At 46.0% G+C, this 23,823-nt stretch overlaps 1 protein-coding gene across 1 annotated transcript in view; it reads left to right on the forward strand.

The window, feature by feature from the left end:
• Window positions 1-23,823, forward strand: part of GPR180 (G protein-coupled receptor 180) — a 550,950-nt gene that overhangs the window by 255,532 nt on the left and 271,595 nt on the right. Inside the window, exons 4-5 of the mRNA XM_069639768.1 lie at window positions 22,944-23,124; window positions 23,447-23,496. Of these exons, the coding sequence (XP_069495869.1) occupies window positions 22,944-23,124; window positions 23,447-23,496 (231 nt within the window). The remainder of the gene's footprint in view (window positions 1-22,943; window positions 23,125-23,446; window positions 23,497-23,823) is intronic.

The following is a 23,823-nucleotide window of genomic DNA, read 5'->3' on the forward strand; positions in this document are numbered from 1 at the left end:
AGATGCAGACTTTGGGCTTTGACATACGGGAGGAGAGCGAGCCGGTGAACAGACTGAAGCTGCAAAGCCCAAATAGCATTGTGGTGATCGAAAACATGGAAAGTACAAAAGAGAAGAAAGGAAAGAAGCCTGTAAATGAGGAACTATATAATAAGGAGGTTGATGATGTACTCCATGAGGACGTAAGCCCAAAGAAACGTATGAGGATAACATTTTCAGCGAACAAGCAAGAATAAGGCTCGTCAAGCAGTGAAGAAGCAGCAACTGAAGAAGGTGTGATCGATAATGGTTGGTTGTGGATTACAAGAGCTTTCCTCCCCTCAAGTCAAAGTTAATGTTTGAAGAAGGATAGATCTAGAATTGAATGTAGGTCGTGGAACACAAGAGGACATGTTCATCTATTTAGTAATCCATTGAAAGCACTCTTGGACCTAGATATTATATGCTTACAAGAGACTTGGCTGGTGAACTTTCCATGTGTAGGAGGCTACGAGGTAGCCTGCAACGCAGCAATTAAGAACAAAAAAGGCCGCCCGATGTCCAGCCTATTGACCCTAGTGAAACGAAGCAAGGGTCTGTACATCAATAAGGCAATGAATATCAATCCATACATACAATTGACTTCAATAACATGCGGAGAGGAAGGCAGATCTCGGTGTACGACTCTCCATATACTCAATACATATTGGCATCACCAGCGAGTAGGAGACTTAGAATTTGTGGATATAATATGCGACACTCTTGATGAACTGAAATTGCAGGACCCTGGAGGTAATAATATGCGGAGATCTAAATATGAACTTGATACAAGAGAGTGGAACGAAACTTGCAAAGAATTGTCACATGAACAAAAAGAGGGAAGTGGGGAAAATATGGTCTGAGGAAATGGAGATCAGACTGATGAGCATGCTAAATGGTTGCACAAAAGGGGATATCCCTGCAAAATCAACATGGGAAAGAGGATCCCAAAACTCTATACTGGACTATTTCTATGCCAGCGAGTCTTTAGCAAGGAAAATACTAAGCTTGGAAGTAATAAAAACTCGAGAAAGTGACCACAATCTTGTTAAAATAAGCTGGAAGAAAGAGCAAAATGAAAAGCCCAAAAAGTGGACTACCAAAATAGAAATAGTCCCGGGTCAAAACAGACTAAGGTTGAATAATAAACATATCGAGGTCCTCACCAATACAGTGAAAGAACAAGATCAAAACCAAGAGTATCTGGAATACGACATACCTCTGCAGAAGTACTCAAAAACCAGTAATAGCGGCGGACAGAACAGCTATAAACTTCACGCTTTTGATCCAACCATCGTAAGGAAAACGAGAGAACCTAGGCAAAGAATAAGAGCCCTCGAGAGGATGGTTTCAAATGAAGTATGGGAAAAGAGGAGAAAGTTGAAATCGCAATATAAGAACTGGATACGGCGCCATAGACACATAATACAACAAGATGCAGAAAAAATAATGTCAACAAAACTTAATGTAATAATAATGTAACAAAAACTTGAGAGATTTTTGGAACATAATTAACAACATAGGCGCGCCCCAAGGGGCGTTGATAACAAACATGGTCTCGGAACAACAATGGACTCAGCATTACTCTAAGCTCTTTGAAAGACAAGACAAACAGATAAAAGAAGTAATGCCTTGTCCCTCAAGCTGGGACATTGAAATATCCAAAGAAGACATTCGTGTAACAATAAAAAACATCAGTTCGTCGAGAGCTCCAGGGCCAGATGGCTTTACAAATAAAATGCTGAAAGAACATCCAGATTAATGGGCTGAACTCTGCAAAACATTATTCAAAAAAATAATTAAAGAAGGGAGGATTCCAAACGCATGGAAGTCCGCAATTATTGTCCCGATCTTTAAAAAAGGGGAGAGATCGGACCCCAAGAACTATAGGCCTATAGCCCTGCTCGATGTGATAGGAAAGGTATTTGCCACACAACTACTACATCGGTTAACCTCATGGATCAATCAAGCAGGGGCGTACGACCAGAGACAAACTGCTTTCGTAAAGGGCGTTGGTTGTGGGCTGAACCTCCTAATCCTAAAGCTACTAAAGATGGAATCAATAAGGACCGGGAAAAAAATCTTTGCGGCTTTCGTGGATTTAGCCCATGCATTTGATGGGGTAAACCGAGATCTATTATGGGAAAAGATGGCCAAGTTAAGTTGCGCCCCGAGCCTGCTACAAGCAATTAAAGATCTTCACTCAGGCACAAATATCAGAATCCGCCTTGATCAAAGTGGCACCTTGACAAAACAGATTGACACCTCAAGAGGTGTAAAACAAGGGTGTCTGCTTGGATCCACTCTATTCAAACTATTAATTGCGGATGTGGGAGAAGCTCTTGAGGAAATCTCAGCATTGCCGCCTAAAATAAATGGGACGCTGATGATATCGTCTTACTAGATTTAACTCCAAAAGGGCTCCGGCTCAAGTTAACAGCACTCGCAAATTACATAAAGCTGAATGGGCTGGAAATAAATGCTAAAAAAACTGAAATCGTCCAGCTATCTTATCTAAAAGGACAGAAACATTCAAACCAAGGTCGACCAAAGTGGATGCTGGAAAATGAGACAATTCAGAGTACAACCCGGGTGACATACCTAGGGGTACAAATAAGTGCTAGTATAACAGATGAACCGATGGTGAAGAATATAAAAATAAAATGTAAGGCGTTATCAGTGCAAGGAGCAGTGCTTCATAAAAAATATGGTAAGTTTTCGTATCAGCTCCTCATAGATTTTTACAAAGCGAAAGTAATCCCTGCATTAATCCATGGGGCTGAGGCAATGTTTGGATGTCCTTATGGTTTATGGTTCCAGTGCGAAAATATGTTCTGGAGGAGGATTCTGCAAGTGCCTCAAAGTACACCGAACGCTTGTATTAGATATGAACTGGGTCTGCTTTCAATTCATGCGAGAGTACAATGGAATACTGTATCTATTTATAGGAAAATCATTGAAAAGGAATGTGCTCCGCAATATGAAATACTGAGACCAAATCAAACGAATAACCCAAAAGATGTCTTCGAGCTCTGGAAAAAGAACTGTGAAAATACGCTAGCACAATTGACATCGACAAAGGAGATGTTGGAACAAAATCCCAACGCAGTAAAGAAAAAACTATGGGAGCCTATTTGGATCAACACGGTCGATCAGCGGGCAGCCCATGTATGTATGAAAAAGTATGCATGGGAAAGTAAGGCACTAAATGTGATACCGAAGTACCTAAAAAAGTTTCCCTGTCCGAGGAGAAGAAACATCTTTCTAAAACTAAGGCTGAACCTATTCCACACGTCTGAGATTAAAAATAGGAGAAAAAGGAAGGGAGAGAAAATGGAAACTAATTGCCGATTCTGTAACAGTGAAACAGAGACGTTAAAACATCTGATAATCTCATGCCCGAAATTAAAAGAAATGAGAATCAAATTTTTGGGGACGGAGTTCGCAAAATTCTCCACCTACAGTGAGGAAGATTGATGGAGAAAGATCCATGATGGAGAGGATGGAAAACTGACCTTTGCACTAACCTTTTTTCTGGAGGAACTGGACTCTTTATTGACGGAGCATGAAAACTAAAGGTTGAAGAGGAGATAAAAAATGTTGTTTTAAAAACGTTTGTAATAAGCTGATTTAAATAAAAGAAAAAAAATACAACAGTTATGTAGTTAGTATGGGTTTGTGCAATCAGTTTCCTCCATGCCAGTTTGTGGTTCCAGCGTGGGATTTGAATTTGGCGTTTGTTTCTTATTGGTGCTCCATTTCAGCCCCTTCAGATACTATCATATTACTCACCCGTAAGGTGATTTTCCTGATAACCATCACTTCCGCTAGAGGGGTAAGAGAGCTCCAGGCATTTATCAGGTAAACCTCCCTACTTGGTTTTCTCCAAATAGAAGGTGACATTGAGTGAGATCCTCCTTCCTCCTGAAAGCGCTCTTGGAATTTCATCATTCTCAAAAAGTTCCACCTTTCTGTGTTTTTTTTATTTTCCCCTCACCCGCCACCCATCCTTCCAAGTCAGAGGAGCATTCCATTGGTTAGTCCAGGTACGGACCCTCAGCTATTATGTCTCTCAGACAAGGTATGTCAGGAAAGATGGCCAGCTTTTTGTGCTTTATACTGCTGCCCGTGCTGGTAGGGCTTTCACCAAAAAGACCGTACCAGTGTGGATCACTGTGGATTTAGGAATGCTATGATCTAGCTTGTAAGCAGGTGCCTGAGGGTCTCTGCTTATTTTTCCTGTGAACCTGCTGCCACCTCTGCCCTACAGAGAGTGGTCCCTGTTCTTGGCATGTGCCAGGCGGCTATGTGGGCCTCGCTGCACACATTGACCAAACATTACTGCCTGCAGTCCCGGTTAAGACAGGATGCTCTTTGATAGGGCAGTCCTAAATAGTTTTGTGTAATAAGGTAGTGGCGTTGCTCTCGTCCCTCCTCCAGTTACATGTTCTGCTATAAAAGTCTATCCTAAAGGAGGAATCTGTGGGAGTAAGGAATCCATTAGAAGAACAAATTCACTCTCAGTAATGTTCTTTCTGATGGGTTTTCCTCCCACAGATTCCTCCTGGCCCTCCCTTCCTGCCCCTTTTGACACATAGCCAGTACATCATCAGTTCTGCCGTCCCTCATCGTCAAGGTGCTTGAGAGGGGAGGAGGGAGGGCTGATGTCACGGGGCGCAGCACCTTTAGATATATAGTGCTCTCATGTCGTGTGCATCGGGCGGAGCTGACACAGGGGCGTGCTGCACCCCTTGTTGGAGAAAAAGTTTGTGAAGATCAGCTGCGGATAGGATTATCACAGATGAGGAGTCTGTGGGAGGAACATCGATCAGAAAGAACATTACAGCGATTTAAGTCATTTATTCTACATCTATGTACACAAGCTTCCTGGTGAGGGAAAAGTAATCATTTGTACAGTGACAGTTTCACTAAGACTACATATCTAGGAACATTTAGATTGTTATTCTGAGATTTTTCTTGCAAGCTAGTTATTTTTTCAAAATGAAGCTGTGCAATGTCTTCTGCTCAAGGATAGATTCCGGTCACTAGTGTAGGTTAATGTCTTAGTCTAGGCTAAATATCTTTATATGTAAACTCAGTGAAAATACGTTCATAAAGGGACGTTATGGTTGCAGCGCAAGAAAGCAAAATGCCAAAATGTTGCCAGTTATTTATTTAAAAGCAACCAGAACTGCACAACCGCCATTGTAAAACGGCAATATGCTCTCAATATGGTAATTGCCCTGAGAAAGTTCTCTTCTATTTAAATTTTGCAGTTGTTATGCTGTTTATTTTTGTGTCCTCCCACATGTCGTATAAACAAACTATAAGTCTTTCCTTTCTTCTTTTAATGTCTTTTTCACTGTTGAAGTCCTATTCAACATTTGGTTACATATACCCCCTCTTTGTCGTTTTATGTGATGTCATGGGTAGTATATGGCAGAGTGTGAGTTATGGCTATTTTGCTCCAGCCGGCGAGTTGATGTATAGTTGTTTTACAATGGGGTGGGTGTTATTTTGGGTTTTCTTTTCTTGTGCTGCAACCATAACTTACCTTTAAGACCTTTTTTTAAAATAAATATCATAGGTTTTTATTAGGCCAATTTTATCGTAACGTTGTTTACCAAAACGTTTTTTTCACTGAATTGTTTTACTTATTTCTTTAATGATATTCCAGATCATATCGACATTACCCACTGTGCATAGGTACACTTTGCCTGGGACATGCCCTTGACCCCACCAAACCATCCGAAGTCGTCACTGAATGTTTATCGCAGCCAGGTTCAGGGGCCATGTTCCCCCATTGTGGTGCAGAAACTACTGGCCATGGCCTGTAGGCATGGTCGGTGGCAAATGAGCCTAGGGCATGGACTTCAGCTATGTCCCTCGCCCCACAAAGCCACAAAAAGTGACCACTAGCCCAGGCCTACTTTATACCCCTAGTATGTCTGGGGATATCTGGCCATGCTCTGTATCCAAGGCCAATGACTACTTTGCTTGGCACAATTGTTGAAGCCACCCAAAGTGACCTCTGTGCTGATATTACCATTTTGGGTCTGTGAGAAAATCGCATGGCCAATGGCCACTTTGCCTGTGGCATGGCCTAGTATTTGTATTTTGTATTTTATTTGTTTTTTATTAAGCACCTTAAGCCAAAGCGCTGAACGTAAAATTGAGAAACAGTACAATGAAAGTGAATGAGCAATTGGATCCAGGAAACAATCACTCAGGAATGTTGAAGTAGATGAGATTTTAAGGAACCACAGAAGAGAAAGTAGACTGAGATAGAATGAAAAAGTGGGAGAGCATTCCAGTGAAGGGGGGGGGCAAGAAGTTCAAAAGATCAAAAACGAGACTGAGCACAGGGAGAACGAGGAGCCAAAAGTCGGAACTGAGAAGAAGACTGAAGATAGCGAGAGGGAATGTACAAGGATATATGTGCAGCAAGGTAGCCAAGGGCAAGATCATGGAGAGACTTCAAAACAAGATATAGAAAATGTAATTTAATTTGAGAATGAAAGGGTAGCCAACCGAGTGTTGCAAGAGAAGAAATAAAATCCTGAAAAGTGAGAAAAGACAGTAGACGAATAGAAGAATTAAATCCTGATCTAAGAGGAGCAAGACGAGAATTAGAGAGCCCAAACAGAGCAGTAGAACAGTAGAAAAGTCAATTTAAAGAGGCAATTAAGAGTTTAGATGCTTGAAATGTGAGGAACGGGCGAGCCTTACGGATGTTGTGAAGATGAAAATGACAAGAGCGAGAGGTTAGAGAAATGTGATGAGAGAAAGAGATTACGAGCTGTAGATGAGATTGGGAGCTTAGAAGGACAAGATATGAAAGAAGGTGAAAGATTGTTAGCAGGACAAAACAGTACGTCAGTCTTCCCAGCATTAAGAGTAAGAAAGTGGGAAGACATCCAAGATTTAATAGCAAGCCGAAAGAGTATGATGAATTTCAGGAGAAAAGGAAGAAAAGGGTAGAAACAGTTGTCATCGGCGTAAAAGTGGTGAGATAAGCCAAAAGAGGAAATAATAGCTGCGAGATGCAATGTGTACAAAGAGAAGAGAAAGGGGCCCAAGACCGACCCTTGCGGTACCCCATGGGCAAGAATTGTGCCTAGTCATTGGGCTTGGACATTATAGATGTCTAATGCCTACTTTACCCCAATGTGTGCCCATATGTCACTGGCCATGATATTTGGCAATGCCCAAGCTGCTCCAAGTCACCTAAAGTAGTCATTGTACCTGGCCGGCAGCCTGGCCCAGTGGCCCCACTACACCCATTGTGGGTCTGTGGACCCCAATGGCTCTGCCATGCTTAGTGGCCACTTTGTCTGACTTGGTGGCACCAACGGCAGAGGGTCCCTTTGTGTGGCTTGGTGGGGCATGGCTGAAAGAAGACCAAATTCCACGCCCCAGGCATAATTGCTGCTGCCTATCTCTACAAGTCATCGCCAGTGACCCACATGCCTGGAACAGGTGCAAAGTACCCACATAGCCGCAGGCCACGCATAGTTCCCTCAATGAGTGGCTTAGCTGGGGCCTAGAGCAGGGTTGAACATCATGGTTCGAACAAAGTTGCCACTGGCCACAATCCCGAGCAGCCTGTGGCTCATGGATTGGCAATGGGGTAAGTGGCGCCTGGGCCTGCACACAGACCAAACCTTCTTGAAATTAACATTATAGTAAAGTTGGCCTAATAAAAACCTATGAAAATTAGGGAAACATGTTTCTTAAAGGGACATTATGGTTGCAGCTCAAGAAACAAAACCCCCCAAAATGCACCAGTGATGGTTTCTTAGCGATCCATAACTGTATAACCACCATAGTAAAAAACATAATCCATCCACTACTCCTAATGCCATAAATGACGTGCATATCCAAACTTTGAACCAGATTTCAACAACGATAAAGACATTGAACGAAATAAAAGAAAGGCTTATGGTTTGTTTACATTTAATTCGTGGGATAACGGAATAATATGCCCCATAACTGTAGTGGAGATGCAGGCATGGTAGCTTTAGAAACAATAGCAGGATTATTTTCTTTTCATGGACTGCAACCATAATGTCCACGTTTTTTTACTTAATGTAAAATATATGTATCTCATACAATGCTTCAGGTTCGCTAGTGCTTTGGGCAGAACACATTGTATAGCTTCCTTTTCATCAAATAACTAGCTGGCTTTCAAGCTAAAACTCAGGGTAAACCCAATCAACATTTTTCCCAAGTATGGGAACCACTAATGTGAAAGCAATATACCACTGCACAGCTGACACATACATGCAAAATGTAGAGGTAAAATCAAGGGCATGTGGTGGGGCAAAATGTGTTTTAACCATCAGTGGAATACTGGCAGGCACAGTGAAGGTTTCATCTAGGTAGTGCTTGTGCTTCAGAAGGGCTGCTGGGGATGGGTAATTCATTCTGCCCCAGCCCTAAGAGTGTATTAGAGACACAGGTCTCTCAGTGGACTTCCCGATATATAGCAGTCATCTTCCCTCTTCAGACAGCTATTTTAAGTGATGTTTTCTTTTAGAAAAGCGACACTGCTCTGCCTCAGCAAAGAACAAAATCAAGTAAAGTCAATATGTACTTTATAATATGATATCTGCACAAGTCAGAGGGAAAATAACGCAGTTGACTTTGGCTGCTCTGAAACTAAGAGTTAAAATGCCCCCTAGAAAAAGAAAGCAAGACCATTTTTTAGCATTGTTGACCTCTGACCAGGATTTATGGAGGCAACCGAATTAAGAGTCATTTAGATGGCACAATAGAACAGCAAAAACAGACAGTTACAGAACATGATTTAATCGAGTCCTGGGGTTACAGTAGGACCAAGAGATCTTTGACGGTGGGGCTAATTGAAGAGCTTGGTTTTGAGTGCTTTCCTGAAAACTGTGATCGAAGTCTCATTCCTGAGAGAGGTAGGTAGAAAGTTACAACTTTTGGGTGCTAGGACCGGAAAGCTCCTACAGCTCCCCCGCACCCCCCGGCTTTGGATCTTTTAACGGTGGGGACGATGAGCAAGTTGGAGTGTTGGGCTCTTTTGGGTCTAGAAGAGGTGGCTCTGTAAATATTTTCAGCCAGGTAAGAAGGGGCTGAGAGGGAGAGGCACTTGTGAATGATGGTCAAGGTTTTGAAAAGTATGCGCTCTCTGGCAGGAAGCCAGTGGGCGTGGCGTCTGGCCTGTGAGAAGTGTTCCCTTTTAGGGATGCTTAATGCCGCTCTAAGGGCATTATTTTTTGTGATTTGTAGTTTGTTGATGTTTTTTGTTGAGGTACCTAGAAATAGAGCGTTACAAAAGTCCAGCTTGGCCCCAATATTGGCTCTGGCTATGGTGAGGCAGTTTTTGGAGGAGAGGTACGGTTTGATTGCATTTATGATCTTGGTGATAAGTGCTGCTGATGAGGCGATGGCGCTGACTTGGCGTGTCATTGAGATGGTGGAATCCAGGAAGACTCCCAATGTTTTGACTGCTTCTGAGGCCGTGATGACGGTGTTCTTGATTTTAAAAGATTTACATTGACTGTCAAGTTTGTTGAGAATTTCATTTGGTCCTACTAGAAGGATTTCTGTTTTGTCTCCATTTAAACGGTCCATTAGCCGCCATCCAGGCTTGAATGAGGGCGGATGTTTTTTTGAGTGTGCCCAAGTCGAGATCATAGGAGCAAGAGAGGGGGATGAGAACTTGGGTATCATCGACATAGTTGGTTTATGCTATGCCGTGATTGTCCAAGTCCATGAAAAGTGGAAGGGTAAATATGTTGTATAGTGTAGGCGAGGTGCAGAAACCTTGTGGAACTCCACAGTGGATAGTGGTCGGGGCAGCACATGCCTGATCAGAGAACACTGTCATAGGTCTTCCTTCCAGGAAGGAGGTGATCCAAGACGTGGCTTCCTGAGAGAAGAGGGCAACATCCCTGAGATGCCTGCAGAGGGTCTTGTGATCAACAAGATCAAAAGCTGCTGATAGGTCAAGGAGCAGGAGCAGCGCTGGCTTGCCTTTGTCCATCATTTCTCCCAACTGGTTTTTCAGGTCGAGTAGGGCAGACTCTACTGTGGCGTGGGCGGAAGCCTGATTGTCTCTTACCAATGATATTGTTGGTTTCCAGGAAATGTTTTATTTGTACACAGGCAGCATTGTCCACGATTTTGAGCAGAAATAGCACAGTTGTTATGGGTCTGTAGTTGTTTGGCGGATCTGGATTCAAGGAAGCTTTTGATTTTAGCAGGGGGCGAACCTATGATTCTTTGAGGGTGGGTGGGTATAATGCCTTTTTCAAAAGAGGCGTTGATGAAGAGTGTAAGGAATGATGCTAGTGAATCTGCACAGTCTTTTACAAGGTTAACATGGCAGATATCTACCTTGCAGAGAGATGGTTTGATTTGCTTCATGATGGTTAAGACTTCGGGCTCAGTGGCTTCCGAGAAGCATTTATTAGCATTGTTATTAGGCTTTGTGAAAGGTGTGTTGGGTGGCCTAGCTTTTGGTAGTGCCGTGTAGCGCACAGCGATTTTAATTTATTTATTTATTTATTTTTCTCGAGGAGGTTGATTTTATTTAGCATGGCTGACTGGATATTGGTGCACCAGGCATCATCTTTCACGCTTTCTTGGGTGTTGGTAGGAGGGGCTGCCAGTTCCTCGAAAATAGTGAATAGCTCCTTTTGATTCGGATTTTGCATTTGAGATTTTAGCGTTCTAGGCTGATGCCGTAGCTATCGTGATGGATTTTTTTTATTGAGTGGCCAGAGTTTGGTAGACCTCTGCCGTGGATTTGTGAGGGGAGGCTTGCCACTTGGTAAGCGACCACAGCATTTCTGGGAGCGAGGTACTAGTAGTTTTGGAGTGAACCATGAGTTGGAGTGTTTATTTGATCTGGCTTTTTTACTCTCTAGCGGGGCGATGGTGTCTACTGCTGCTTTGATTGTGGAGTTGTAGAGTTCTGCCAGTGCCACAGGGTCATTAGAGAACTGATGTTTCAGCGCTGAAGCCTCTAAGAGTGGGAGGAACCTGCCTTTGGTAAGGAGCCGTGCAGATCTGACTAGTGCTGGGGTGGCCGGACTTGTGGGTTTAGTAGTGTTGGTGGTCGGGATGAAGAAGTGTATGAGGTTGTAGTCAGGCCAGGGGATGTTGGAGCTGATATCTACCGCACAGTTGTGGTTGGCTATCCAATCTAGGATGTGTGTGTGTCGGGTCAGTGACTCTTTGGAGGAAACTCATTTCATGGAGTGCTTAGGCCAAAGACTTACTTTGTCTTTCAAATCATTGAAGCTGAGGTTGAAGTCTCCTAGAAAGACTGTTTTGGTAGAGTTTTTTAGGTTATCACATAGCAAGTGCAGGAGATTCACTTGGAAATCGAGTAGTGGGCCTGGGGGATGGTAGATGATATGAAAGGTGATGGTATTGTTGGGTGAGAGGGAGAGTTTGGCAGAGAGGGTATTGCAATTCTCGCCCACTGAAGAGTTAATATGTCTAATGGCATGTGAGTCTTTAGCTATGAGGGCCACACCTCCTCTTTTGCTAACTGTTCTGTCCTGGAGGAAGATGGAGTAGCCTGGTGGGAGGGCGAGACATGTGGCTGGTCCTAATGCGCCATGGAGCCATGTTTCAGTGATTGAGAGTATGTCCGGATCCAGATCAGTGAGGAGGTCGTGAATTTCAGTGGCATGAGCGAGCGTTGATAAGGGTGCATTGGAGTGGAGTAGGTGAGGGTGCTTGTTAGGGAGAATTCTCAGTTTAGGCTGAATTTCCTAACCTAGTGAGTCCCCCAGCAGCTTTGCTGGATTTTTGGGGTTTATTTTTTTCTCCTGCCAAAAGTGAGACTCTTTTACCCTCACTCTTGGCCATGATTTGAGTGTGTTTCTTTGAATCTAGATGTGTTTAATGGGCTATGGGGTCTTTTACTCCATAGGGCTTCATGTGTTTTTGTGATGTGTGTTACACAGCACCCTCAGTGCAGTGACACAGGGGTGTCATAGTGACCCCCCAGTATAGACTCCATACCCTGGGACTGACTACTGTCTCCCAGGGCATGTAAAGTCACCATTGACTTTTCTAGTCTTAAATTCTGAACAGAACCAGTACAAACCATCATATTGTGGACGTACTGTCTGGGGCAATTCGATTGCCCCAGGGTCTGTTAGTCGAGGGGGCACGTCTCCGTCCCCCCTGATCGAGTTTTGGCTGGTGGCAGTGGATACTACTTTTTATATTCAACCGCAAATATTTTCCTATGGGATTTCCTATTGTTTTAGGCTACTATCTTTATTTAATTATTTACGGTAGCCTCGAACATACCGCCGGCTTATTTAATTAATATTAATTCTCCGGTTGGTATTTTTTGCGAAAACTTGATTCTAAAATGGCGTTTGTGTTCTCTTCTGTGACTCCAACCCAAGTCGAGCCCTTTGTTCCACTTTTTGGCGGGCTTCTCCACAGAAGCCCTCCAAAGTGGTGCCACTCTGTCTGGGGTACTTAGGAGGGGTGGAGGGGGATTTAGGCACCCTGGACTGAGTTGCCTGGGCAACTCAAGTCGCACTCCGTCCTGATTGGCCCAAGTGGTGAGCCGGCCGGCTCACCACTTAGCATGTTTGAGTGACAGCTAGGCTGAGTGAATGGGGGTTTTCTGCATAAAAGCAGGGCTTTGGGGACTGGAACTTCAGAAGTCGCCACAGGACCTAAGAATCCGACGAGGGAGAAGCTGAGCCGACCTGCCACGACACCACCACCGGTGGAGTCCTGCTGGACCGTCTCACCACTTTTTCCCAACGACAGAGGAGATCTCCCGCCGGAGAGTCTTCTTCCTTTAACTGGTGGGGATAACCAGTTTCACCGTCTTTTCGCCTTCCCGACGTACCTCGTGGCCGCCTTGCCTGTGCCAAGCACCCCGGCAACCGGGATACCACATTTTACCACGACCGTGAAACAAAGGTACCACCTTTAACTGGAAAACTCCACGGCTGGTTTCTTCCCTGGTAGTGCAACTATCTTCATCTTTCCTCCAAGTCGAGATCTTCTCTTCCCCTGGACGACGACGCAACTTGCACCCACTACAAGGAACAACTGCCACCGCTGGAGGATCCTTCCCACTTAAGGTACCGTGTCCCGCCTGGCTTCCCTTGCTACCGACTGTACGGGGTAGATTTAGTCCCCGGCTTTCGAACCTGGGTTAGCCTGGGATACCCTGGCTAAACTTTCCTAAGCCTCTCTAAACTCTTTTTGAACCCTCTGCAAGACTTTCAAAGCCTAGTGTAACTGTGTGATCTTGGGCACATTTGTGCTCTGCTCTCTGTAAGAGTGGGCCCAGCCTTTGGACTTTGGCTCACCAGTGACTTTTTGCTCTTCTGCCTTGCTAACAGTGTTCCTGAATCTTAGAGAGGTGTACCTTTCCATATTCTGTCTTTTTTTCCCTCCCTTTCTCACAAACTTATTGGAGTGCCCTCTAGTTAAGCGCTCACCTCTGTATGAAAATAAGTGGTGTTTTACTGTGACTTATCTAATAAGGAAAAGGGGTGTATATATTACAATAGTAACTGTGTTTAGAATATTTTACAATAAGAGTGCTGAAGTGTTTCAAACCGTGTGTTTTTAAATAAATAATTATATACTTTGATACCAAAGCTCTGGTCAGTGTTTGCTTGTATTATTGTGTCTGGGTACCTATTGTGTATACTTTGCATACTGTCTTACTCTTCTTGAGGGAAGTCTGACTGCTCAGCCACAGCTACCAGGTAAATCTGGGTGGTACAGACTGCTACCAAGTGGGTTTACTGCCAACACCTGTAGTCTTAAATCTTTTGCAGTGTTCCCTAAGGGAACTGCACAGGTTTCTGCCTAACAGTGCTACTGCCTTTCCCCTATTTGCGTGGGATGAGGGTCTTGTATCCTTGTGGAAGTTGGATAAGGTAATAGGCCTCTGTATGTGGGGGGGAGGGAGTTGTTGATATTCTTCCTTCCTAGTGGTGTTAGGAGGGATAGGTGGGAGGCGCGCTCCTAGTAGCTGGTTTCTCATTATGGTGGGTCTAGGGTGGCATGGAGTGAGTTGGGGATGTCTAGAGCGGCTTTGTGAGCTCTCTAGGCTATCAGCTACTGGGTAGGAAGGGTAGTGAGAGTGGTTGGGCGGTAGGGTGTGTAGGGCATGTGGAGGGCAGAAGGAGGGCAGGAAAGGTGTGTGGGGATGTGTTCCCGGTTGGGCTCTTTATCCACCATGCTGTGGGTAAAACAGGGATTAGGTTGGCACAATGGCTGTACAAACTAATCAGGGCGTCAAGTAGGCAGGCACGGCGCACAGTTGCAATACAGTTCGGTTCTAAGCAGCAATTAGGCAAACATGGGAACACTTTGGCATTACAAATATGATATGGGCATCAAATAGGCAGGCATGGGTGTACCGTTGCAGTACAATCCGATTTAGGCAACAATTAAGCAGGCACGGGCGCACAGCTGAGGTACAGGTCTGATATGGGCATCAAATAGGCAGGCCAGGGCATACAGTTGCAATACAATCTGATCCGGGCTACAATTAAGGTAGGCACGGGCGCACAGGTGAAATACAGGTCTGATATGGGCATCATATAGTCAGGCTAGGCTTGTACAGTTGCAATACAAATATGTTTTAGTCAGCAGTTAGGCAGGCATAGACGCACTTTGGCAATACAAATATGATATGGGAATAAAATAGGCAGGCCAGGGCGTACCGTTGCAGTACAATCAGATTTGGGCAGCAATTAGGCAGGCACGGGCGCACAGGTACAATAGCATAGCGGCAGTGCGAATAGACAATGCAGCAGCTCAATACAGTTGTGTTACAGGAAGAGATGCTAATATTGCACTAACGTGATATACGATACCTTAGTGTTAGTAGGTCTTGGATGGAGAGGACAGTTGTTATTAGCATGAGGTATAGCAAGGACCTAAGTTTGTCTGCGTATGCATGCTGTTCTCTGTGCAATCCGTGTAATATAGTGGCTGCGAGTATCCACCGGATAGGTAAGTTAAGGTGCTGTTAGTTACCACTGCTGTTATAGTGCGTCGATGGCCAAGGCGTGCTGAATACTCATTGTCGTAGACGGTGATGACGTGACAGTAGAGGGAGTTCGGAGCGGCACCAGTGAAGAGGGGGTGATATTCTATACTGGTGTGACTCGTGGATGCCATTGGTGATGCGGGAGCGGCAGGATCTCTGCCAGCTAGGTGGGGGTGAGGATTAGCAAATGTAGTACTCACGATTTGCAGGGCAAGGCTTTAGTAAGCGTGGGATCAGCCTGGGAGGGAGGGCAGGGCATGCGGCGTGTCTGGCCGACGGAACGGCCCGCACAGGCACAGACAGGCCCTTAATCTGCGGCCCATCGGGTGCGTGGCTGGCTTCCGCCTGCCGGCTAGCCCAATAGGTTAAAGGCTGGTGTGGCAGCCAATCGGGTTGAGGCTGCTGGAAGAAATCCGATTTTTCACTCAAGTTTCATTCGTTGCTGTGTGCAAAGTATGCCATGCAGTTAATTAAATCAGGTACTTAGTTTCAGTCAGCAGAATGTGTATTTTTCTATTCTGGCATGTAGGAATCAATCAATAACGTGTTTTATTTGTATTTAGGAGTAAGTGCATTTCAGTACAGGACATATACAAATTGCACTGTCACACAAGGATTTCAATATTTAGACATTTCTTTTCACAATATGGTAAATCCATATTTTCAATAGTGAGCATAGACATCTCAGAATGTGAAATAATAGTCTCACTAGTATGTTTATTTTAATTGTAGAACCTATTCAAGTGTTAATTATGTTATCTCACTAGTTAACCATGCTGCATAATCTTTTCCTTCCATGATCTTTTTGTTGAAAAATTACCACTGATTAGTCCGGTGGATTGGTGAGCAATTTATTAATAAAAAACAAACAGCGGGACAACAAACCAGCAAAAGTGCGAGACTTCACAAGTGGCAAACCCCCTTGCCTCCACTCACCATTCTCTTATAGCCAGAGGAACACATGCATTTCAGTGGAAGGCGAGATCCAGGCAGGGCAGGGCAGGGAATCCTGCTGAAACAATGTTACAAGCCCAAAAGGGAAACAAGTCAGCAGCCAGAGATGTGAAGGCGATCATAGCTACACCCTAGGACTGCAACCTTTTGCTCTCCAGATGTTTTGGACTACAATTCCCAACAGCTCTAGCCATCATAATCAATGGTGAGAGATCATGGGAGTCGTTGTCGAAAACATCTAGAGAACCGCAGATGCCTGCGGGATGCCTTCATTGCAAGGATATATGCAGTAAAGCCTAAAGCCTCACCTTGCACTAGCAAGAAACAGTTGTTTAAACGGTTACCAGACATTTCGTCGAAAAAAAATGGTCGACAGGACATTTGGTCGAAACCCTTTGGTCGAAAGACAAATGGTCGAATTTTTTTTTTTTTAATTTTCACTTTTTTTTGGGAGGGGGGGGTCCCCCAACCCCCTTTTTTCCCTAAACTAAAACCTAAAAATATATATATATATATATATATTCAACCATTTGGTTTTCGACGAAATGTCTTTCGACGAAATGTCCGGACACTGTTTAAACATTGGCAGTTTAAAGTATCTATTAAATATTGTATTTCAGCAGTGTGTAAGAGTACATAAAATGTTCAATTACAGACTTTTCCCCCTCAATATGCCTATTTAATTCTGTGATACCTGCAATTTACTTGAAGACTTATATGCTTCATACTCCTACGTCCCGTCCCCTTTCCTCCATCCTGTATGGGTGTCCCTCCCTCGTGAAGCATGGGACTGGAACCTTTTCTCCAGAAAATGTGCCTTTCGTCTTAAATTTGGAGGGGCAGTGCCGAGGCCCTGGGAGCATGCGCTTCCTTGACTCCTTCCACCAGCGCCACACATCAGTCCTCTTTTCCGTGTCGATGGGATCAGACTGAATTCTCCAGCGCTTGTGGTTAAGCCTCACAGCCTATGATTCAACCCGCCTTTTTGCCTAGTTTCTTTGTCAATTTAACTTTATTTTTTACAGATACACCGTCGACAGGTGCCTCATTTCCTACTTCGAATCCACACGTCCGCTGCCTCCGGTGCCTTGGGGGAAGACCAGGGATGGGACGGCTACTCAGAATGTGATGCACTCACCCTCTCCCCCGATCCCTAAAGAACCAGCTTGCGCCGTGGAAGGAACTGTTCGACAGATCCCCTACGGACGTTGTGAAGGAGTATGTTAGAAGGAAGACCAAGAAGGTGAATATACTATTCTCCAAAGCACGTCGCAAGGCTGACTCCTTCCCAGGGAGTTCAACCAGCAGGAGGGGCCAGTCGTGTCCTGCAAGCAAGGGTATCGAGGCTCCAGTAGCTACTGGCCTTACGGCTGAGGGATCCAAGGATCCTCCCGGTCCCACAGCCAAAGAGCCACTAGGCTTCAACACCGGGACATGTCCAGAGGGGCTTTGCTCTGTTACCACGTCTGCGTCTGAGGGGGTGCCTGTACGCAGCGCTAATCGCATTACTGGCACCATGGCCGAGGGTCAACAACCTACCAGGCAAGGTACTGAGGTTCAAGCAGGAGCAGAGCCTACACATCCTAGCAAACAGGTCGAGCCCAGGCCTGTGTCAAGTACAGAGGCACGCCCCATAGGGGCAGACAAAATGGCAGTCCAAGCAGACAAACTGGCGGCCAGAACAGATGCACGCCAGTCGGGTGAGCACCAAAGGCGGGAATGGACACAGAGTGAATTGGACGCTGGCATCCACGTCACTGGTCACATGGTCCACAACCTACTCCATGCGCTACACTCAGACCTCATTCCCATGTGACAGGCTGAGTGGGGACAGACAGCAGGGCTACATGGCTCCACCTGTGCAAGCACCGGTGCAAGAGCCCTCTCAACCAGTCTGCGAGGAGCAGTTCTTTGAGAAATTTCTAACACTCATGCGGTCTCTGCAGATGGGGAACATCCTTAAGGGCATTATACTGGACATAATCCCTCCCATGCTCCCTCAACAGCCAGTACCTGCGCAGGGGCTGGCACAGTCAAAGGCTCCAAGTGGAAGCACCCTGCTCCCTCTGCTTACGGCCATGCCTGCCACTGCACGGGGCGCTGGCGGGCCTCCCCCTCCGGCCACTCCATCTCTGGCAGACCTCTTGGGCCATCCTGACGCAGGCAACCAGCTAGACACTGAAGAGGAAGAACAGGATACTTCGGCGTCGGCGAGAGCGTTCCATGATGGGATCGCCAGTCTTGCAGAGTACCTGGGTATCGCACAGCCTCAAAAGGCTCAGCCTAAAGTTGGTGTGACTTGGCAGAAGTTCTCACCATCCACGCAGATTGCAGGTCAGGCATTCCTCTGCAAAAGGATGTTGAAGCTCTGGCTGAAAAGAGTTGGGCTAAGCCACACTCCACACAGCTAGTGAACAAGAAGCTGGAGGCCAGGTTTAGGCAGGTAGAGGGTGATACACTACTCTTGTCAGTACACCCCCAGCCGTTATCATCCGTCATCGCGAACGGCCTCCATGTGCGCCAAACCCCAAGTTTCTTCCACCAGCACATCCACATTGGTGCTATTGGGCAAGGCGAAGAAGGTCCTTGAGGCCTGCGGCAAGACCTTTGGCAGGCAAATGCCGACGCTGTCCTTGTCGCAGCAAATAAGACTATGGTGTGAGATCGCAGATTTCCTCCCAGACATTCTGGCCCACAAGCAGGCGTCATTCAAGGCAGGATTGGCAGAGGACAAGATAGTGGCTCAAGACCACTTGGAAGCCACAGTCAGTCATATCGATACTGCAAGCTGGGCCACATGCGTAGCGACAGACACGAGAAGGACAGCCGGGCTCAAAGCCACAAGTTTCAACCCAGAGTCCAGAAAAGAATTCTGGATCTACCATTTGAAGGGGGAGATTTGTTTTACTCACCACGGACGAGGAGCTTGACAAAAAGAAACCAGCTCCCCAACGGCCAAGTCACTGGCTATCTTAACCAAGCCTGCAGCCACAAGCTTTTACCAGGGTCAACCTTGTGCGGATAGAACCCAAACATTTGGCAGATTTTGGGGCTTCACAGACTGAAGGGCCAGGCAGCCAGACAGGTCCCCCAGCCAACACCTCCAGAAGCATCAAAAGACTTTGCACAAGGGGTTCTTCCAGTCCCCCTCCCACACCCCAGCCTCGGAGACAAATAAACAATGACGGGCCACGTCAGATCCACAGCACTTCAGTGGGAGGCAGGTTGGCCCTCCACAGTCAGTCCTGGTGGACAAAGTTGTCGGACCCTTGCGTTGTGTTGGTCTCACAGGGCTTGCACCTCTCCATTCCATTCCTCTGCCCTTTTCTCTGCCCCTCCCCCAGATCAGGACACCATCACTCATAGCGGAAATACGCTCACTTACAGTGAGCAGAGCGGTAGAGCAGGTTACAATCCCTCAGCAGGGGTTGAGTTTTAACTCCCGCATATTCGCTACTAAGAAAAAGAACCAGGCAAGCCTGCGAGTGGTCCTAGATCTATCCTTCTTAAACATTCATCTGCCTTTGCAGAAGTTCAAAAGGGCTATGCCAGCTCTGAAAGCAGAGTCTCTGTGTGGGGGAGACTGGATGTACTCCGTGGATCTGAAGGACGCATATCTACATGTCCCTATTTGGCTGCCCCATCGTTCGTTCCTCAGGTTTGCAGTCATGGGCTTGCATTTCCAATACAAGGTGCTGCCGTTTGGCCTCAACTCCGCACTTAGGGTCTTCACTGGGCTTATGAACACTGTGACAGCGCAGCTCAGGTCGGAGGGCCTACACGTCTATCCAGATGATTGGTTGGTCACGGGGGAATCTCCCAGGCAGGTCAGGAACACAGCGGAGGGGCTCATGACTGCCCCCTACAATCTGGGGTTCTCCATCAACTTCCAGAAGTCTCAGTTGCAGCCCACACAGACCCTGATATTCCTGGGACTCCTATGGGACACACAGCAGCAGATGATATTCCCTACAGAAGAGAAAGTGGCAGCGGTGGGGCATTTCATCAGCATAACGGTCACCACAGCATGTTGATATCAACACCTGCTAGGCATAGTGGCTGCATGTATCTTGATGGTGCCTTACATCAGGCTCAAAATGAGGAGACTACAGCTTCACTTTTCAGACTACTGGAATTGGAAGGGGACGGGGGGGTTGCACAGTCAGCGGCAGTTTCCATACCAGCGGGCCTGAACCAGGATCTTGGGTGGTGGAAGCAGGACTCCAACCTTAGGGCGGGCATGCCGTTCAAACCACCCAAGTCTGAATACACGATTACTACGGACATCTCCGTTTGGGGCTGGGCAGCCATGCTGTGCATGGACTCTGGTCGATTGAGGAACAGCAGAACCATATCAACTGGTTGGAGATGATGGCCATTTGGCTTACGCTCAGGGCTTTGCTGGCAATGGTCGGGGGCTGTGCAGTATGTATTCAAACGGACTCCATGTACATGTAGTACCTCAACAAACAAGGCGGTACCAGCCCCCCCCCCTGTTGTGCAGGCTGGCCATCAGCATTCAGCATATGGGAATGGGCCATCAAACAGGGCCTATGGATCTCAGCGGTGCATCTGCCGGGGAAGTCGAACCTCGAGGCAGACAGGCTCATCCGGCTGGGGTCCGACAAGTACGTGTGGCAGCTCAACAGGAATGTCCTTCAGAGTATTTTCAACATGTGGCAGCATTCTCACATAGACCTTTTTGCGATGGAACATAACCGGACATGTCAGCAGTTTGACTCCTTGGGGGGCAAGGCTCGATGGGGACGCATTGCATATGCAATGGGACAACATGTGGGCCTATGCATTTCCTCTAACCCTCCCTCCCCCGTGCTGCATAGGGTCATTCACAAGGACAGGGAATCCTGTCACCTGAGGCCGATCCTAATAGCGCCACAGTGGCCGGCCAGGCCTCGGTATTCTGACCCCTGGAAAATGGCGAATTGCCCCCCAGTACCCTGCCCCCTGAGGACTATCCCTCTCCTGGTCCAGCAGGGGGTGGCTGTGACCCACCCCTCTCCAAGAGACTAGCCCTAGCAGCCTGGTACCTGAGCAGATAACTCTTCAGCACCTACATCTGTCTCAGGACAACATGGAAATCATTCAAGGAGCCAGGAGCTGGGCTACACACAAAAAATACAGAAGCAAATGGGCTAGGTTCTGCTTCTGGGCCAGAGACACAGGCGTTGACCCTCTAACATTTACCCTTGACCAGGTGCTGTCATTCTCAGCACATCTAGCTAGATCAGGGGTCCAGGTAGAAACATGCAGGACCTACCTAGCAGCAATAGGAGCATACAGAAACTTGGATACATTCTTTCTCGACTTCCAACCCCGTGGTGAAAAGACATTTGGTGAGTTTGACAAGGCTCTCCCCGCCAGTCAGGCGTCTGCATCGGTATACAGTGTTTATATTGAAAAGTGTATATCGAATCCCACATATATCTAAACTTACATCTTGAAACCTTCATCTCGAATATATTTAGGGTGGGGGTAAAGGGTTAATTTTTTGGGGGGAATTGGTCGGGATGGGTTTTTTAGGGGTCGGAAACTTTTTTTTTTATGCATTTAATATTAAGGTTTTCAAGATATGTTTCGATATATGGGCATTCGTTATACAATATCTCGGTATAAAGACATGTAACCGTCCGCATCCAGTCTGGGATCTTAAATCTCAATGTAGTCCTCCGCGCTCTCACGCATAAACCATTTGAGCTGATGGCAGTTGCTGACATCTGGTTGGTGACTATCAAAACAGCGCTTCTGCTGGGCCTCACTGCAGCACGCAGGATTAGGATTAGCGAAATTCAGACCCTGGTGGCAACGGTACCATACACAATGTTTCATCAAAATAAACTAGTGCTCTGCACCCATCTTTGGTTTCTCCTGAAGGTGGTCTCCTTATTCCACATCGAGGAGATTGTACTTCCAACTTTCTTCTCTAGTCCTGCGGACGAGGCAGAGAAAGTGCTGCACTGTCAGGCGAACACTGAAATTCTACTTGGACAGGACCAAGGACTTCAGTAAGTCGAACGCTTTCTTTGTCACCTTTGGTGGAGCAAACCCAGGCGGACAGGTGTCCAAGGCCTCAATAACCAGGTGGATGGTCTTGGCCATTCGGGAAGCATACAAGGTTCAGCGGAAGGAGTTTTATGGAACATGCACGCTCATGCGGTTAGTGCAAAGGCAACAGTGTTTGCTTTCCAAAGACATGTACCATGGCAGGTGATTAGCAGGGTGGCGACATGGGCCAGCCTCTCAGCCTTCTGCAGACTCTACTGCCTGGACATCCGTGCACGTTCTGATGCAGCCTTCAGCCAGGCGGTGCTGCGAAATCTGTTCGCCTAAGTAGGTTCAGCTACACTCCTCCCCAGGGCTTTATGATCAGGGGACGGGACGTAGGAGACGTAGGAGTAATTACAAGTTACTCAGCGGAGTAACCAACATACTCCTAGTCCATAGTCCCCTTTCCTCCATGGTTCCCATCATCCTCCCCCCTAAAAAAAGACAAAGCTCATAGGTTACTACATCTGATGCGTCAAAGGGGTCAAGCGTGCGCATGCTCCCAGGGCCACTCCCCTGCACACGTCCAAATTTAAAGGGAAAGGCACATTTTCTGGAGAAAAGGTTCTGGTCCCGTCGCTCGCAAGGCAGGGACGCCCATACAGGCTGGAGGAAAGGGAACTATGGCCTAGGAGTATGTTAGTCACTCCGGTGAATAACTTGTAATTTATATATTGTGTTTGTAACAGAAATCTTAGTTTGAAATGCTGAATTATGCCCTTAATGCCCCACTCATACATTTTGGTAACATTTTACAGTAAGTAACGGCTGCTTTATAATTTTGCAGTGTCCTGTCAGTGAAGTATCTTTAATGTACAAAGTAATGTATGGCCTAAATTTAACATGTCTCCGATAATCGAATATTGTTCTTTTTTAGGATTACATGAATTCTTTTTTCTGATGGTCCTGGCATACTTTGTAACTGCCTGCATATATGTTCAGTCACTATGGAACTCTGTGAAGAAAGGGGGACCGATGCATACAGTGTTAAAGGTTTTATCGACCGCATTGCTGTTACAAGCTGGCTCTACTCTGGCTAACTATCTGCATTTCTACAGGTAGTGTTTTGTTTATTTTAATAAGTGAAAAACGTGCACAGTGCACTAAAAGCTGAAATCACTGTCTCGTCTCCATACTTAACAGTGACACCATCAATAAAGGTTTTTATCCCATAAAGTGTATTAACGTAATAGAAAAGTTAAACAAGTTTAGCTCTTCACACTTTCTAACTTTGGGCTTTCCCTGATTCATCTCTGGATTTGGGTGGGTGTTTTGATTGTGTTTTATCTTAATTAAATTGCCCCCAGAAATGATGTTTCTCTGTGAAGTGTTGCTATTAAGAAATTATGCATACGACTGATGTGGCCTGTTTCACATTAGGTATTCAAGAGACGGCAAAGGCTTACCTCTAATGGGGAGTCTTGCAGAACGTGAGTATAGCAACTATCTCTTTTCACTAACGCATTGAATATTGTCTTTGGCAATTACTTATTCTGATGTAAATTAACTGTATCCTTGCGCTTAATATGAGCACATAGGTCAACCACACTGTGTTTTTTTAACTTGTGCGTGCCTGTAACCTGTATGTTTTTTTCCTTGATTGGGTCCTGACCTGGTTTACTGCTTAGATTTTGAATTTTCATTAATACCTTGTTGGCCTGCCGGAATCTGCTTGCATCACCCTTTGAGTCATGAAGCAATGGCACCTAATGGGCACATGAACACAAGCTCTATTGGTTTCTCTCCTCAACATGGCA

This window comes from Ambystoma mexicanum, chromosome 7q, assembly GCF_040938575.1.
Source record: "Ambystoma mexicanum isolate Mex_15411 chromosome 7q, UKY_AmexF1_1, whole genome shotgun sequence".
Classification (NCBI taxonomy): domain Eukaryota; kingdom Metazoa; phylum Chordata; class Amphibia; order Caudata; family Ambystomatidae; genus Ambystoma; species Ambystoma mexicanum.